Source organism: Blennius ocellaris, assembly GCF_963422515.1.
Source record: "Blennius ocellaris genome assembly, chromosome: 7".
Taxonomy (NCBI): Eukaryota; Metazoa; Chordata; class Actinopteri; order Blenniiformes; family Blenniidae; genus Blennius; species Blennius ocellaris.
The window spans coordinates 1202187-1221138 of NC_137656.1; the positions used below are offsets into that span (position 1 = coordinate 1202187).

The 18952-nt window shown below is 46.3% G+C and overlaps 1 protein-coding gene across 1 annotated transcript in view; it reads right to left on the reverse strand.

The window, feature by feature from the left end:
* Nucleotides 1-7943: 7943 nt before the first annotated feature.
* The window catches only part of LOC308132730 (cytospin-A-like), a gene marked incomplete at both ends in the record, with an annotated part of 13180 nt that continues 2171 nt past the window's right edge, over nucleotides 7944-18952 (reverse strand). Inside the window, 16 exon segments of the mRNA XM_080499911.1 lie at nucleotides 7944-8033; nucleotides 9754-9813; nucleotides 9931-10047; nucleotides 11193-11295; nucleotides 11703-11713; nucleotides 11715-11760; nucleotides 11762-11864; nucleotides 11995-12084; nucleotides 12591-12681; nucleotides 14356-14446; nucleotides 14448-14475; nucleotides 16112-16275; nucleotides 18257-18278; nucleotides 18281-18365; nucleotides 18367-18432; nucleotides 18913-18926. Coding sequence (XP_080356037.1) covers nucleotides 7944-8033; nucleotides 9754-9813; nucleotides 9931-10047; nucleotides 11193-11295; nucleotides 11703-11713; nucleotides 11715-11760; nucleotides 11762-11864; nucleotides 11995-12084; nucleotides 12591-12681; nucleotides 14356-14446; nucleotides 14448-14475; nucleotides 16112-16275; nucleotides 18257-18278; nucleotides 18281-18365; nucleotides 18367-18432; nucleotides 18913-18926 — 1181 coding nt within the window.

Genomic DNA, 18952 nt, shown 5'->3' on the forward strand with positions numbered 1-18952 from the left:
AGAAACCGTCATCAGGGATGATGAAAGCAGTGAGAAAGAAGATGAAGAAGAGGGAGAAGAAGAAGAAGAAGAAGAAGAAGAAGAAGAAGAAGAGAAACCGTCATCAGGGATGATGAAGAAATGTGAAAGAAGAAGCAGAAGAGAAGAAGAAGAGGAAGAAGAGGAAGAAGAAGAAGAAGAAAAAGAAGAAGAAGAAGAGAGAAAAAGTCATCAGGGATGACGAAAGCAATATGAAAGAAGAAGAAGAAGAAAAGAGGAAGAAGAAGAAGAAGAAGAAGAAGAAGAAAAAGAGGAAGAAGAAGAAGAAGAAAAGGAAGAAGAAGAGGTAGAATGTGGTCAATGGTGAGAGTTTGTTCTGCTCAGTGGGTTTTGCTCAGAGGTCAGGGCAGCCGCCCAGGGCTCAATCTGTGAAGGAGCTCACCGGAGGGTTAGCCTAGCATCCCTCACCTTTCATCACTGGGATGAAAACATGAAGATCAAAGACCAACATCTTGAATTAATAATCGTTAAAGTGCTGATGTCTTTAAAGGGTTAAAACAGTTTAAATGTTACCAAGCTAAAATATAAAAAAAAAAAAAAAAGAGAAAGATTTGAGCTAAACAGCTCAGACAGATGAACAAATAGCTGAAAAGAGCCGAGGGTGAAAATAGAAGCTTTGAAAGGCAGATATGTGAACGACTTCAGCAGTTAAACAATAAAACTGAACGAAACAGTGGAACAGTTTGTGAAGATAAACAGGATCAATGTCAGTTTTGAAGCAGCGAACGACAAACCGAATAAAACAAACTGCTGCGATTCGCTCAGTCTCATTTAACAAGAAGCAAAACAGCCGTTTTCTTTTAACTCACCAGTTCTATAAACTTGATATGAAGTAGAAACGTGTTTTTCAACACAGTTGACATTAAAACAGACATTATTTACACTGAATGTCAAAGGAAATGCTCAATTATCAACCCAAATATAAACATTTAGTCACTTTTAAAGCTTTATTTTCTACATCACACACGACTTTTCATAGATTTATGTACTGAAATGCTTTTTATTGCAGTTTTTGACATTTATTTTGGTATCTATAAAGCTGCAAATACAACACAACACACTTTATTATGACAAATGACTGGTTGGTTTTCTTCTTTCCTTCATGAGTTTTTCATTTAGGTGAAATAAAAGCTCGTTTACAGTAAACAATCGTCTATATTCATTTATCCAGTTGATGTTATGAGGAAAAACTCACCAATAAATACAGTAATAAGCCTTTCTTTCAATTGCAACTTCTACTTATTTTAAATCTGGACGCACAGAAGAGGAAACCGATGGAAAACCGAATAAAATAATGATTTTTAAAACTATAAAAGTGCTCCTATTGTGAAGGAATATGTGATGACAAAGTAAAAAGCAGGGGAGTAAAAAGAGAAAGAGCACCGTTTGTGTGTCTATTGGATTATTTGTGCAGCATCACGTCATCGTGCAACTTCAATTACGACAGTTTTAATATCTTCACAACACTGCAGAAACAAAACGAGCAGGTTTTGATGCAGGAAATAATGAGAGAGAGAGAGAGAGAGAGAGAGAGAGAGAGAGAGAGAGAGAGAGAGAGAGAGAGAGAGAGACTTACCTTCAGGGTGAAAATGCACGTTTAAAATAAATTAATTAATTAATTTAAAAAAAGTGTTAACTCCAAACGCAGTTTGTTGGTTTTCACTTCCTGAGACAAAAGTGAGAGGGAAAAAAAAAAAAAAAACAAACTTTGAGAAACTTCCCCGCGAGGCTTCGATCAATAAACGAAGCGAAGGGTTTGTGTGCAGAATCGATCAGACGTGATCAGATGTGATCAGAGAGTCTGCGGCTCGATGTGGAGGAGAAAAGTCTGCTGCACTGAATGACTTCAGACTGATGACACGCTCGCGCACACGCGCACACACTCTCCTCCCTGCAGGAAACACGCGCCGCGGTTCCTCGGAAGGGGGCGGGGCTTCTCCTCATGACGTTAAAAATCTAGAATTAATCGGTCAAATCTTCCGTGATCATGAACAACAGCAGCAGTTTTGTCTTAATTTATATTAATGAAATAATAAAACTCAACATGCAGAGAACGACGTGGAAACTTTGTTCACTTCTTCTGCTCAGAGTTTAATTTTATTTAATGTTTTTCCTCCACCAGCTGCTTGCAGGTATTTTGACTGAAAGAATCCAAACATCTTGTGGCTCAGGCTGTAAATATTCTATAAAATCATGTGTAGTAAATCTGCTCAGTAAAATAAAGATGTAAAAAAAAACTAAAAAAAACTTTTAAAGACACTATTCTACGATGTAATTTTTTTAATATGTTGAACGTCAAACTGCCGGGCTGCAATATACATTATTGAATATTGAGGATTGATTATTGTTGTTATCATTGTTGGTGTAATTATTTTTAATACTATTTTCTCATTGTTATTAGTAGGAGCATCCTTGTTTTAATTGTCTTTTACTTGTTAAAAAAAAAAACGCTTGATATACAAAGATCTACCAATACCAACCTGAAACTGCAAAATAAAATTTCAACAAGCCGAATTTTCAGGTTTTATTTCATCATATTGAGCAGAAAGATGAAGAAATAGTTCAAATAGTTTTATAATTACTGTCTTGTATGTAAAACATGAGGCCTGTGAGCCGAAACCGTCGAGATTTCAAAGAAAATATTGATCTGATCATTTTTCTGGCATTAACCTCAAAACGTCATGGTGAGTTTTTGTAAAAAAAAAAACCCAAAAAAAACCATGCATAACGCAACAGCGAAAAGAGAAGTTCGTTTTTCAGACTTTTCACTGGATGTTCCTCCGGAACGTTTCATTAAAATTGGCTTTATGCTGAGATTGCACCAATTCTCCTTCGCAATCGTTTTGTTTTTATGAAAAACATTAGACGTTTTCGCCGCGACACCAGGAGTTGTAAAGGTCATCGCGGGTCGACTTTACCGGTGCGGCCCAGTCCAGATGTTATCGGGCTGCATGCGCCCCCCCTGAACTGGAGCGTTTGACTCACTCACTCTTATCAGATCTTGTTTTCTGAACTGTGTTTGTTTTGGGTGCAAATTGGCCTCCAGTTACATCAAGGAGGGGGGAGGGGGGGGGGGGGGGGGGGGGGGGCATCAGGGGGGCTCCAGACACATTGATGGAATGTTCAGATTGTGTCGTTGATAGGGAGCCTCCTACTGGAGCCGATCCAGTCGAGGGGGCTCCGTCAGGGGGGGTTTCTGACACGACGGACTGAAGGGTTATCCATCATATTGTCGTTGATTTGGATCCGTGCCAGCCGTCTGTCTGGGACCCCCCCCCCCCCCCTCCTTCCAACTCAGCTTTTCTACTATTAACAGAAGCAAAATCTTATTTAAAATAGTTATGGAGGGATTTGTGTCGTCTGTGAGAAACTGGCACTTAAAGGGTCAAATTCCCCAAATGAACCATTTGTTGCAGGACAATTTTTTTTTTTTTTTTTTAAGATATTCATAAGATGGGACTGGTAGAAATAAATTGAAAATAACATCCTGGAAAGTCTTTAAAGTCATTTTCTCTCATATGAACTGAAAAACAATATCAAAGGTTGTTTAGATTCAAACACTTCTTATGCAGATTATTATGATTTATGAGCTGATTTTATTATTATAGATCATCACAGTTACATATTCAATCAGAGGAATGAGTTTCAATGAATTAATTCAAAGCTTTATGTTCTTATTATTGATTTTTATTCAGTTTTTCCCCCTGAAATTCTGGGAAAACACCTCTTTTAAACTGCTGTAGTCTTTTATTTGACTTAATTTGTTTCAGAATCCATTTCAATGGTTTTTTTCTTTCTTTCATTATTTCAGGAGGCTTCAGTTCACTTCCAGCTGCATTTGCCAACATTTTCATACCTTGAATATCAAATATGTTGTGAAGAGAAGAGCCCAGTTGATAAAAAACACAAAGACAAAGGTTGCTGTTCAACGGTTCTTTTTATAGCTACAGGTATTGCCAGAAAAAAATAAAGCAACGGAGAAACAGCTTTTTTTCTTTCCTTCTTACAACTGATTATCGTCATAGTGTGCACTTAATACTGTAGCTTAGTCCCTTTACACACACGCTTCAAAAAATACACACACACACACTTAATCATCCAGCTTCACTGAGGGACATTTTCAGAACTGCATGTTGTGAAATCACAGGAAAAAAAAACATTTTCCCACCAACAACAATCCTTATCAGGCTGGAAAGTGTGATAGTTTAAAAAAATATAAAATAAAAAAAAGATTTCCCACCAACAACAATCTTTATCAGACTGGAAAATGTGATGGTTTAAAAAAATATTAAATAAAAAAACAAAAAACAAATATTTCCCACCAACAATCTTTATCAGACTGGAAAATGAAAGGTTTAAAAAAAATAAAATAAAAAGAATTCCCACTAACAATCTATCCGGACAGGAAAATGTGATGGTTAATAAAAATTAAACAAAATAAAAAAAATAAACAAATATTTACCACCAACAATCTTTATCAGACTGGAAACTGTGATGGTTAAAAAAAAAAAAAAAAAAAAAAAAAAAATATATAATAATAATAATTTCCCACCAACAATCTTTACCAGACTGAAAAATGTGATGGTTAATAAAAATTAAACAAAAAAAAAAAAAAAAAAAAAAATTTCCCACCAACAATCTTTATCAGACTGGAAACTGGGATGGTTAAAAAAAAATATATAAAAAAAAAAATTATAATAATAATAATTTTCCACCAACAATCTTTACCAGACTGAAAAATGTGATGGTTAATAAAAATTAAACAAAATAAAAAAAAACAAATATTTCCCACCAACAATCTTTATCAGACTGAAAAATGTGATGGTTTTAAAAAATAGAAAATAAAGTAAAAATAAACAAATATTTCCCATCAACAATCTTTACCAGACTGAAAAATGTGATGGTTAATAAAAATTAAACAAAATAAAAAAAACAAATATATCCCACCAACAATCTTTATCAGACTGAAAAATGTGATGGTTTTTAAAAACATAAAATAAAACAAAAAAAAATTCCACCAACAATCTTTACCAGACTGAAATATGTGATGGTTTTAAAAAAAGAGAAAATAAAGTAAAAATAAACAAATATTTCCCATCAACAATCTTTATCAGACTGGAAAATGTGATGGTTTAAAAAAATATAAAATAAAATAAAAAAAATCCAAATATTTCCCACCAACAATCTCTATGAGACTGGAAAATGTGATGGTTTAAAAAAAAAAAAGAAAGAAATTTCCCACCAACAATCATTACCAGACTGAAATATGTGATGGTTTAAAAAAATATAAAATAAAGTAAAAATAAACAAATATTTCCAAATCAACAATCTTTATCAGACTGGAAAATGTGATAGTTTAAAAAAATATTAAATAAAATAAAAAAAATCCAAATATTTCCCACCAACAATTTTTACCAGACTGGAAAATGTAATGGTTTTAAAAAATATAAAGTAAAATAAAAAAAAAATCCCACCAACAATCTTTATCAGACTGGAAAATGTGATGGTTTAAAAAAAAAAAAAAAAAGGCAACATGGAGACAAACTAAAGCAGGTTTCAGTGGAATTCTCAGAGCATTTTCAAGTAAACAAAAGAAGAAGAGGAAGAAGAAGATGTAGTGATGAAGTGGTGATGAAGTGGACCCGCCAACGACAAACAGCGCTCGACCTCCGGGTCCCAAAAACAATGTAAGGCGTCCGTCAACACGCGGAGGAGGAATGTCCCCCCCCCCCCCCCCCCCCCCCGACCACGTCTTCTCTCCTCCGTCTGGCCTCGTCGCCTCATCAATCACTGCCCATCGCCGCACGCTGGACCTCGTGAAGGGTCGCCGGGAAAACACATTCCAGCGTGCGGGGAAGGCCGGCGAGGCTTCTGGTGAGGAGGGAGGGGGGGTGGCGAGGAGGGGGGGTCAAAACGCATCAAACCTCATTCAACCGGGGTCTTGTGCTCACGTTAAAAGTCTTTTTTTCCAACCTCGCCGTCGTCGTCGCTTCTCAACAGGCACAAACAGAAAAGAAACCAAAAACGCCGTTTAAAACCATCACAGTTTCAGCAGCAGGAGCCTCGGCGGAGCTGTTTAAGGCAGGAAATGTTACGGAAAGCTTATTTCAGTGCAGCTACTTACTGTGTGTGTGTGTGTGTGTGTGTTTAATAAACCTTATTTACATGAAAGACACACGAATAAAGCAACAACCAAAACAAATGATAATAAAAAATGTAAAAATAAATACAGTGACCTCGATATGTGCAGGCACAGTTTAACGCGCAGCATCGTCACGTGGGAGGAGCTTCCGGGCGCCGCTCGTTCAGAAACAACCCAAAGAGTTGAGCAAACAAACAAACAAACAAACAAACAAACAATGGAGGATTCACGGTTTCCTGATATATAAACTTTAAAACAAATGTAGTTATTTGCCCTTTTGTTGACAGCCGTCGGGGGGAGGGGGGAGGGGGGGGGGGAAATCCTGGAAGGCTCATGTTTCGATGTGTGAAAACCCGGAAAATTAACGAGGAATTAACGAAATGGAACAATTGGGGGGGGTTTCCAGACCAAAACCAAACCAACAGCTTGTGCAGGTGGAAAAGCAGAAGCACCTGAACGCGACTCCATGAAGTTGCAACGATTCTATTGGTCGACGGTCGTCAGACGTTAGAAGTCACATAAAATTCCTCCGAGGAGTTTCTGTTTTTTTTTTCTCGGACTCCTTTTCCACATCCTGCTGGAAACGACAAGACGACGCTTGTTCGTCCTCGTTCTGGGATCCTTTCTAGATTTCTTTCTAGCAGATGTTTTGTTTTTAGATTTTTTTTTGGGGGCGGAGTCTGAGCGGCTTTACCTAGCTTTAGCGCTCCGTTTCGCCGACTTGAGTTTTTTCGGCCGGTTTTATCTAAATGAACTCCGACCCGCCCCGAGGATCAAACGAGACTCCAGAAGCTCTCGGTCGACGGTGATTGACGAGCCGGCAGGATAACGCTAGCGCCGCGACCGGCCCGACGCCGCAGATTAGATTCTAGCGACTTCTCATCGTCTGAGAACTCCACCTTAAAACTACACAAATTGTGTGTTTGTGAGGGCGTGGGGGAAAAAAAAAGAATGACGACGGCGAATGCAGACCTGCGATATACAAACACTGAGCGATTGGAAATCCACGCTCGTCGTGTTATTAGTGCAGCAACGACGACGCGTGAGAGTCGGCCATTAAGACGTCTGTGCTTCGAATGCGGCCGCTCGGAATTCGTCGTACGTCCGTATTCAGCGAGAAGGAAGGAAATTAGGAGGAGAAATTAAAAATAAAAAATAAAAGGCGCCGGTGAGGTTATTTGGCAAAACTCCTTCAATCTTCTGCTTTGTGGAGAGAAAAAAAAAAAAAAAGTAGTAAAAGAAGTCATTTCCTCGCGTCCTGCAGTCAAACACACAGGCACTTTTTCTTTTTTTTTTGTTTTCCTTTGAGGCATCTGTAACATTACCGAACATCTGAAGACTTGGTGCAACGAAAAGGAGGATTCTTCAGTGGCGACGAGGAAATACAACAACGTTCAGGTTGGATACGTGTAAACAGAAAACATTTAGAGGAGGGGGGGGGGGGGGGGGGGGGGGGGACAAACCTGGACGAGTCTGGAACGACGTGAAACGAGAGGAAAAGCAAGAAAACAAACAAAACAAAAAAAGGCACTGAACAGTTTTGGCTCCTTCAGAATCTCCAGACCTTCGTTTGCGTCGGCAGGCTCGTCGCGCGAACGCTCCTGGGTACGGGTCTACACGAGGCGAGCAGCGTGGGTGATGTAGTGTACAGGGTGGGGGGTGGGGGGTGGAGGTGGTGAGCCGCTCAGGCGAGGGGGGGAGGGGGCGTGGCTCTGATTGTGCTGCGAGAAGGGAAGGTGGTCGTCGGGGCGAGGCGGCGCAGTCAGGTCTCAAAGTATTTGTAGATGGCGGTGACGTAGGTCATGACGCTCTGCCAGTCGGGCCGCTCGGTGTGCACCATCTCGTTGATGTCCTGCAAGACGGAGGCAAAACGGAGGCGGTCAACGCAAGCTAACGTCACTTCTGAAGACGTTGCTGCAGGTTTAGACGGACTGAATCCACGGACGTCTCTTTTCACTCTGCGAGGACCTGAGACTCTGCGAGGGCCTGAGACTCTGCGAGGACCTGAGACTCTGCGAGGACCTGAGACTCTGCGAGGGCCTGAGACTCTGCGAGGGCCTGAGACTCTGCGAGGGCCTGAGACTCTGCGAGGGCCTGAGACTCTGCGACGGCCTGAGACTCTGCGAGGACCTGAGACTCTGCGACGGCCTGAGACTCTGCGACGGCCTGAGACTCTGCGACGGCCTGAGACTCTGCGACGCCCTGAGACTCTGCGACGCCCTGAGACTCTGCGACGCCCTGAGACTCTGCGACGCCCTGAGACTCTGCGACGCCCTGAGACTCTGCGACGCCCTGAGACTCTGCGACGCCCTGAGACTCTGCGACGCCCTGAGACTCTGCGACGCCCTGAGACTCTGCGACGGCCTGAGACTCTGCGAGGACCTGAGACTCTGCGAGGACCTGAGACTCTGCGAGGACCTGAGACTCTGCGAGGACCTGAGACTCTGCAAGGATTAGGGTTAGGGTTAAATTACTACACCCTCTTGTTTTTACATCTCACACGTCGCTTGCAGGCTTGAATTGCGCTTCAGAGATGGAATTATTTCCCTTCACTCAGTTGCTATCAGACCTTTTGCATTTTTAATGGAGCTGCACAGCAATGAAATCAGAAACGTTTTAATCAGACCAAAGGAAAGTAGTTTTAGCGAGAAAATCTGTGTCTATATGGGTTTTAATATTCTATTTCATTGTTGTCTGTTTATTTTAATTAGTGTTCACTGTTTTTAATGTGTTGGTCTATGGAGACTGAGGCCACCAGCAGAGCATCAGAGACTCCAGGTGAGTCTCCTCTGATGGCCTCAAGCACACGTGTGACGGTTTATGAGGATAAAAGCAGAAGTATTTAAAAAAAAAAAAAAAACTCTGCAGCTCAGATCTGGGTAATGATTACAACAAGCAGCAGAAGCAGCCGGCACTCTAAACCAGGGGTGTCACACTTTTCCAGCCTGCGAGATACTTATATAAAACGACCAAATCAAAGTGATCCACCCAGTAAAACATATATTTATTTTCAAACATATAGAGGATTCTTTATATGTACAATGTATAATGATGGACCTTTCAAAACCGTACGAGCCAATATTGTGCAACACGACATAACTAACTATGAACATTTGTTGTAATTACCTGACTTTACTCTGACGACCTTCTTTGGTATTGAGACGTCGACTGGCAGACGAGACAAACGCACTTCGAAAATGACATCGTGAAAAAAAAAATTCCACCTCCCATTCCTCATGAAAGTGACACGTCTTCGTCTTCTCACTTGGTCCAGCTCCCCCCCCCACTCGTTTTTTGGGGCTTCAAATTTGCGGCAACTCGCTTGACTAGCTTGTTAGCTTCGCCACGCTTAGCGTCGTCGTTTGCACGTGTGCGGTGAAAAATTCAGCCGTCATCTGACGCTGGCGTTCGATCGTACTCGTAATTCGGAAAGGTGAATTAGCTTCATTACACCAGCGTCTATTTTTTTTTTCTAATGTCATGCGATCTACTACTACGACCTTTGCGATCGACTGGTAGATCGCCATCGACGTATTGCTTTGGAGGACATCAAGAGACGCGTCAAAACTCACCAAAGTGCATTTGATGCCCACGCTCTCCGCAGCCTGGAAGGCCAACGTGAAGTTCCTCCTCTGGGGGGGGGGGGGGGGAGGAGGAGGAGGAGGAGGAGGAGGAGGAGGAAGAGGCCAGTTAAAAGTCACAGGTGACAGAGTAGCGAGGAAAAGCTTGAATGGCGGCGCCTCCCTCACCTTCTCCTGGCTGCTGAGCTCCTGGTACGGGATGTGAGCGGGCAGGTAGGTGTGCAGCACGGCGCAGAACGCCAGGCCGTCGTTCCAGCTGCTGCTGAAGTTTGTGATGTCGATGTTCTGGAGGAAGAGGAAACACACACACTCCATAAGCGATCCCCCCCCTCATTCAAACTTTGATTTTACAGTCGGAGAGAAAGGGATCGTTGTGAAACGGCACGACATTTCCCCCCCGGGGGAGCCGGGGTCGCCGTGCAGCGTCGGGGCCCGCCGCGGACGCCATCAACCCGGCCGTCACGCCGCTAACTTAACGATGATTTATCCGCGAGGTTACGGCGGCGCGGTCTCGCGACGCGCCTCGGATTTTATACGGAGCGTCAGCGCGCATCCCACCGATCGTCTTTTTCCACTATCAGCGCTCATCTGACCTTTAAGAGCCGGCAGATTTACAGCCGCCTGCAAACAAACGCCGGAGTTATATGAACCCCCCCCCCCCACTCCCCCCCCCTCCACCACCCCCGGACGCCCGGCCCCCGCTCCGCGTCATAACGCTAATCCGCGGCGAGGAGCCTTGTTTTCCTCGGGCAGGACGGGCTAAATGTTGCTCACTTCCTGGAGAAGCGCCGGAGCGCCATGGCAACCGTGACCTACATCAGGTAAATGAGGTAAACACCTCTTCATTACCGACGGATAAAGACCCTGGGATGGTTTGGAAATCTTTGCTTCTGCTTCGACACGTCGGACTCTGAAGAGACGCTAAAAAAAAGTAAACAAAAAAACAAATAATCCAGATTTTATCCGGTCAAACACGTCAGAATCGGTAACAAACGTTAAACCAGCCTCTAGGACAGGAAGTAAGCATGTATGTATGATTTTAGTCAGTTTTACACCAGTTTGGACCAGATTCTATTCTATAGTCAATAAATTGTTGTATGCTTTTACTAAAACAAGTAAACAAATAGCTTTCAACAACACCAAGAGGGGTAGAATATTCATTTTGCACGTGGTCTTAGTGAGCGCCTGATTCAAAGGTAATAAAGCTGTACGTTGTCATGAATCATCATTTCTGCTCGAGTCACGACGTCTTTCAAAATAAAATGAAAGGGAAAGTGATGACGTGAGGGCCGCAAAACCTTCCTGGATGTGTTTCAGGATTTCGCACATCGGCTGAAATTAGAGTTTATTCCAAAGCGTGGGGGGCGTGGAGGTTGGGGGGCGGGGGGGGTGGGGGTGTGGAGGGTGGGGGGGGGGGGGGGGGGTCGTACCTGGTAACCCTCCGTCTTCTTCTGGCACCACTTCAGCAGAGCGTTTCTCTTGGAGCCGCCGTACTCTCGGGCCAGAGCGGACAGCGGGTCTTTTCTCTCCTCCCTGCGAGACACAGACAGAGACAGAGAGAGACAGAGAGACACACAGAGACACAGACACAGAGACAGAGACAGACACACAGAGACAGAGACACACAGACAGACACACAGAGACAGACAGAGACAGAGACACAGACACAGAGACACACAGAGACAGAGACGCAGACACACAGAGACACACAGAGACAGAGACACACAGACACAGAGACACACAGAGACACACAGAGACACAGACACACAGAGAGAGACAGAGACAGACACAGAGACAGAGACACACAGAGACAGAGACACACAGAGACAGAGACACAACTCGGCGTTAACAGAATCACCGTGTCAGAAAGGCCAACAGACGACACGGTGCGCTTGTTTTGGAAAGGCGCCGGCGGGAAGCGGGTGGAGTCGCAGGCGTACCTCAGGCGGCTTGCGCGCCGTGGGGGTGACGGAGGCGGTGGGGGAGGCGGAGGACAGGGGAGAGCGGCGAGGAGGCGGCGCTCATCGCCATCAGGGAGGCGGAGGAGGCGCCGTCCGTGGCCGCCAGGTCCCTCTTGATCTCCTCGCTGCTCCGACGCGACGCTGCTGGAGGGGGGGGGGGGGGGTGGGGGGGTACGGGGGGGGGGAGACGGGAGGGGGGGGGCGTCAGGCTTCAGTCTCCTCAAAAACACTAACCTGGCGAACGACGGGGGGGGGGGTTTGCGAGTCCAACCTGAGATGGCCTTGGTGGCGTCCATGTTGGAGACCCTCTGGAGGGCCGAGGAGGGCCGGCTGGCCGACGCCCCCCTGAGAAGGTGCTCGGCTGGGGGGGGGTGGGACACACACGGCGAGCGTTGACATCACACACACTCCATGAGCCACTTCCTCTGCCGCGGCGAGGAGCCACATTCCAAACCCTTTCGAGTTCAGGGAACACCGACACACGTCGCAAACCCCCCCTTTCCCCCCCTCACCCCCCCCCCCCCCCTCCACCCCCCTCCCCCGCTCGCCAAGAAACAATAAATCTGAGAAAAGTAAACGGAGGCCGGGGCGGCGACGGCCAAGTCTGCACGTTCACACGGCGGAGCACTTGAACTGGTTCCATTGCGGCGAGTGAACCGAGGGAACCGGGGGGGCTCGCTAGTCCCCCCCCCCCCCCCCCACCCTTATCGCCCACTCGGCGCCGACGTGGAAACTCGCCAAGTTCCGCCACGTCAGGCCTCCGGGGGAGCGAGGACCGCTCGCTCGCTCGCTCCACGTTGTCACGAGAGAGAGGGGGGGGGGGGGACGGTGCTCGTGACTTGAAACGGGGGGAGCGGCGGCGTTTACCTGGCATGCTGATGTCCGTGTAGCTGGGCCTCTTGTCGTTCAAGGAGGAGAGCGGCTTGGCCGCCGACATGGAGCCGCTGACGGAGTGTCTCTGGGAAAAAAAACGAGAAAAAACCCAGAGAATGTGAAAATGTTTGCATATTAGTGCGATAAACGACATAAACTGGAGGCCGCGTGCGCAGCAGAAGGTTCAAATACCTTTCTGTGTGTGTGTGTGTGTGTGTGTGTGTGTGTGTGTGTGTCCACAAACATGCACACAAGGTCAATTGGTGAATCTAAATTGGATGAGTGTCGATCTGAGCGTTTCTCTTCTCCATAATTCATTTGCAACTTGCTCTTCCTGAACTGGACTTTGAACCCAGGAATCTCACCCTCAACCTGGAGATTTCAAATCCTAGTGAAATGAAAACTCGACCTCCAGAACTCTCTGGTGGCGCTTCTAGGAATGTTTTCCTGCTAACTGGCTGAAGGGTAAAATGTTAAAACACGGCAATCCGCGAGAAAATAGCCGATACACGGCGCTATTTCCTCTGCTGGGCGGAGCTTCTGACAATAACAGAGTGACATCACGAGTTGTGCACACGCCCAAGTTGTGTTTACATTATGGAGGATCAGAGTTTTTGACCACGAAGAGGCTGAATTTAACCAGATTTCATCATCGTGGTCATTTCAAACCCAGTGATTGATGAAGAAGACACAGAAGGTGGTTCTGCCATCGGTGACCCCGTCTGGAACATGTTTGAGGAAGCAGAAGACGCTTCGTCCTCCATTCGTCCTCGTCTCCTCGCCTCAGCAGCCGCCACTTTTCACCTTTGAGGCTTTGAGGCTCCTGACTTTTGGCAGAACGACCGGCTTCCTGGATCCAACACGTCCAAGAGCTTTTTAGACTGCGCGGAATCACCGAAGACGAGTCCAGGTCTTACTTGATCGTCTACTAGCGGCTCCCGCTAGCCGCACGAGCTAGCGGCTAGCCGCTCCCTCTGCCCGTGCTCCTTTTCTCCTCTTGGGTCTCTTCCAGGCTCAATCTTCATCAAGGCTCATAAAACGCCGACTATAACTTCAAAACACTGCAAAAACTTGGATATTTAAGAGGGAAACAAGCCGATATAAACACAACAGATCGAGATCTGCACAACTTGTGACGTCACACATAGGCTCCGCCCACGAAGAAGGATTCCCCCCGACTTCGTCGGCTGGAGATTCAAAATTCAAATAACTTTGTTATGCGACAACAGTGGTGGGGCAGAGTCGGAGGAACCTTAGAAGTAGAACCACAACTATCGTTTTTTGCAAAGTAGTGTTTTACATTTCACGAGGACTTTAACTCGTCGCACCGGTTAATTAAAAAAAACAAACTACTGCACATACAAAGAGATGCGTCGTATTTGTAAGTGGTTGTCTTTGTTGTTTCAGCGTTGCTACGTCTCTTTTTCCAGAGCCGCGGGCCAAAAGCAGCACATTAAACAAACCGGGTTATTTAATGCCGTAAGTCTGAAAGTTCTGTTATTATTAATAAATGATATAAATAAGTTTCAGGGGGAAGATGAAAGTAAACTGTTTACGTTGTGAAATTCTGCTCTGAACGCCGGACGACGCTCATTATTTACACAGACTCCATCTTGTTTTCAGGAAGACGTGGATTTTTAACATTTTTTCAACAAGACGCAATTAAACTGATGTGAACAGCAGATTGTTGTTGGTTTTTGTGTAAACGGGAACCCCACGGCAAAGTGTGTGTGTGTGTGTGTGTGTGTGTGTGTGTTACCTGTATGGGCGAGACTGCGGCTGCTGGCGGCGTCTTCATGGGACTGGGGCTGAGCGGCGTCCGGGGAAGCGGGGTGGCGGAAGCGGTCGGGCGCCACGGCGGCACCGTTCGACGGCGGACCTGAGTCGGCAATTCACAAACAGTGACTCGGCTGAAACGGCAGAATCCACGGAAACGCGAAAGTCTCCCCCCCCCCCCCCCCCCCCCCCCCGAGGCCGACGACGGCGAGCTTGTATTTAAAATTGGAAATTTGCAAAAAAGACCACGGGATTACGGTTCGAGACCAGGGGTCGGCAACCCTTTGATGTTCAAAGAGCCATTTGGTCCCGTTTTCCACTGAACTCAACACCCTGAGAGTCGCACACATTTTATTTTGACAGTCCCCCAGGCAGACCATGCCAGGAGGACACTACAGTCTTTGATTTTGACAGTCCCCCAGGCAGACCATGCCAAGAGGACACTACAGTCTTTTATTTTGACAGTCCCCCAGGCAGACCATGCCAGGAGGACACTACACAGTCTTTTATTTTGACAGTCCCCCAGGCAGACCATGCCAGGAGGACACTACACAGTCTTTTATTTTGACAGTCCCCCAGGCAGACCATGCCAGGAGGACACTACAGTCTTTTATTTTGACAGTCCCCCAGGCAGACCATGCCAGGAGGACACTACAGTCTTTTATTTTGACAGTCCCACAGGAAGACCATGCCAGGAGGACACTACAGTCTTTTATTTTGACAGTCCCCCAGGAAGACCATGCCAGGAGGACACTACAGTCTTTTATTTTGACAGTCCCACAGGAAGACCATGCCAGGAGGACACTACAGTCTTTTATTTTGACAGTCCCCCAGGAAGACCATGCCAGGAGGACACTACAGTCTTTTATTTTGACAGTCCCCCAGGAAGACCATGCCAGGAGGACACTACAGTCTTTTATTTTGACAGTCCCCAGGAAGACAATGCCAGGAGGACACGACACACAAAACCTCCTTCACTGCTGATTGACAACTTACAACTAATAAACTAAACTACATGAACTAAGCAACAAAAACACAAACCTAATATAACCCCAATAATTACATTTAAAACATGACAAACAGAAACTCCCACAATGCATTGCAGCTATCGGCTGCTTTATTGCTACACATTATTAAAATGGAAGATAAATGTGGGAGATGTGGGATTTTCAATGTCCTTGTAGTTGTTGTGGAATTCACTAGAATGTTCCGTCACTCTCAACAAGTCTGCAATGAACCTCCTGGGACTGTCGGCGCTCCGCAGTTTTACTGTGAAAGGTACAGGAAGCTCCCGGCTTCAGACACCAGTTGAGCCGCTGTCATGACCTGCAGCCGCAATTCTACGTTCTTCATCCATTACTGTTGTGATGACGTCACGTCGCTGCGTCGTTCACGACCCTACATTTTACCACTCTTTGTAGCGGGACTGCGCTCTGGGTGGCCTTGCCTCCTTACGTCCCTCCGGGATGAACTGCAGTGGGACCGAGGCTCCAGGAGCCACAGTGGAGGGACCAAAGAGGTTTCCGACCCCTTGGTCTAGACTAATGCTGCCATGAGCCATAAGATTATGACCACCCGATATGCACGCTCCCCTTTTCCAGGTTCATGTCTTAAATGCTTTAGTTGCTCATCACGAGGACAGTCTTCACTCTCTACGCGCATCAACGACCCCGTCGCCGCTTCACCCCCTGCTCTTCCACTGAGTCTACACGCAGCGCCACCGTCGGACGGGGCGGTACCTTGTGAGGCGCTGTCGAAGCTCTTGATGAGCGTCTTGACGGTGGGCGACGGCTCCGAGGAGGTGGACGACCTCCTGCTGAGGCCCATCCCCTGCCTCAGGGCCGCCAGGTCCCGCTCCACGGCGTTCATGTAGTTGTACACTCGGCCTCGCTCCTCATCCTGCCTGGGGAGACCAACAAAAACAAAAACAACAAAAACAAAAACACTTCATTCAGCAAGTTCCTTCAAAAATCTGTGTGTGACAAATGGAAATCGCTCTCAAAATTTCAATTTGCATTTATTAGTTTCTTTGGACGGGGCGGTGCGTGTTAATGAACAAGGCCGTCTCTTCCACACAAGGTTTAAACATGTAAAAACAATAACGTATAAAAACGATACGGTAAAACAAAGACAAACATGATCAAATAACTCTTTTGAAAAAACGACCATAACGTGCAAATAAAGTGCTTATTCAGCAGTTTGGCATAGGTAAAGTGCCTTAAAAAAAAAAAAAAACAATAATAATTATATATATATATATATATAAATTTTTTTTTAATATTTATATTTTAAAGTGCATGTCCTGATGATCACAAGTTTGGTCGTTAATCAGCCACATCTTGTCCTGATTTTTAAATATATATATATATATATATATTTTATATAAAAAAAAATTACAAATATTAAAAAAAAAAAAAAAAAATATATATATATATATATATATTTTTTTTTTTTTGTTATTTTTTTTTGTATATTTATATTTTAAAGTGCATGTCCTGATGATCACAAGTTTGCTCGTTAATCAGCCACATCTTGTACTGATTTTTAAAACCCTGGAGCTATAATATTACTGGAATCTGCATTAGAAGACAGAAAGTAAAGTAGGAAAATCTGTGTCGGGCAGCCGTTTTATTTCCATTTCAAGTGGTGCCTGTATTTGTAAAGAACATGCATTTGTGGGATGAGCTGCCGACGCGAGTCTGCAGACGAAGAGTTTCCCCAGATCTTCGCTTCGGGCTCGTCACTGTCGACTGGACGGCTTCAGTCTGAGTAAACAACTTAACGAGTTCATTCAACAGACCAGAGCCTCGGCAACATGTGGAAGACATGAATGTCTATTCATGTTTATCATATTTTATTCACAGTTATTTTTAAAAGCTCCCCCACCCTGAAACCTCTGCTCAGCTCTGCAGCCGAGCGCTCGCTCGCTCCTGCGCCGTCACTTCCCTATTGTTATGGATCGAAACCGGCGAAACGGCGAATTACCGCTGCATCGACGCATAAAAACGCGGAATTAGAAATAATGCGCTTTCATTGCTGCGTTTCTATGCCCGTTAACTCGATTCCCCGCCATCGGCATCCGTCACCGCCAGATCACTGCAGCTGTGATACTGAGCATGAACGGGTGGAGGAGGGGATGGAGGAGGAGGAGGAGGGGATGGAGGGGATGGAGGAGGAGGAGGAGGAGGAGGGGGAAGAGGAGGTGGAGGAGGGGATGAGGAGGAGGAGGTGGAGGGTATGGAGGTGGAGGAGGAGGAGGGGATGGAGGGGATGGAGGAGGAGGAGGGGATGGAGGAGGAGGAGGAGGGGATGGAGGGGGAGGAGGGGATAGAGGGGGAGGAGAAGGAGGAGGGGGATGGAGGGGATGGAGGAGGAGGAGGGGATGAGGAGGAGGGGATGGAGGAGGAGGGGGGGGTGGAGGAGGAGGAGGAGGAGGGGAGGAGGGGATGGAGGAGGAGGGGGGGATGGAGGAGGAGGAGGAGGAGGGGAGGAGGGGATGGAGGAGGAGGGGGGGATGGGGGAGGAGGAGGAGGAGGGGAGGAGGGGATGGAGGAGGGGATGGAAGAGGAGGAGGAGATGGAGGAGGAGGGGGAAGAGGAGGGGGAGGAGGAGGAGGAGGGGAGGAGGGGATGGAGGAGGAGGAGGGGGAGGAGGGGATGGAGGAGGAGGGAGGGGATGGAGAGGAGGGAGGGGATGGAGAGGAGGGAGGGGATGGAGGGGGAGGAGGAGGAGGTGGCGGAAGAGGAGGTGGAGGAGGGGATGAGGAGGAGGAGGTGGAGGGTATGGAGGTGGAGGAGGAGGAGGGGATGGAGGAGGTGGAGGAGGAGGAGGTGGAAGAGGAGGGGATGGAGAGGAGGAGGAGGGGGCGGAGTCAGCGTCCGTACTTGCGGCTCTTGACCTCGTCAGCTCCTTGCTCAGCTTCTCGTTCTTCTCCTGCGCCTCCTGCAGTCGTCGCCGCAGGTCACCGATCTCCTCCTGCGCTTCCGACTTGATTGTCGTTAGCGATGACGACGGCCGTCTGGAGGTCCGCCTGGAACTGACGCCACTCCATCGACTCCTCCTGCGCACGCACACACGCACACACACACACACACACACACACACACACACACACACACACACACACACACACACACACACACACACACACACACACACACACACACACACACACACACACACACACACACACACACACACACACACACACACACACACACACACACACACACACACACACACACACACACACACACACACACACACACACACACACACAAACACACACACACACAGCCGCGGAGTAAATAAGGTGATTAAGATAAAGAAGGTGGCGACTAATCGTTTTGGCCACTTGGGGGCAGCTTGTCCTTCGCAAATTGATCCGACAACAACACAACTCATTTGTTTACAATTACGCCGCCGGCTCCAGTAAACACATTAAGAAAGATCAGCGCTCATTAGGAAACGTGTTTGTGCTTGATGAAGCTAAACTCAATAGTTTCTCTCCTGTTTGCTCTATTTTCAGTCTCTATCAAACCCAGAGGAAAACATCTGGAGGTCCACCACGTTAATCGACT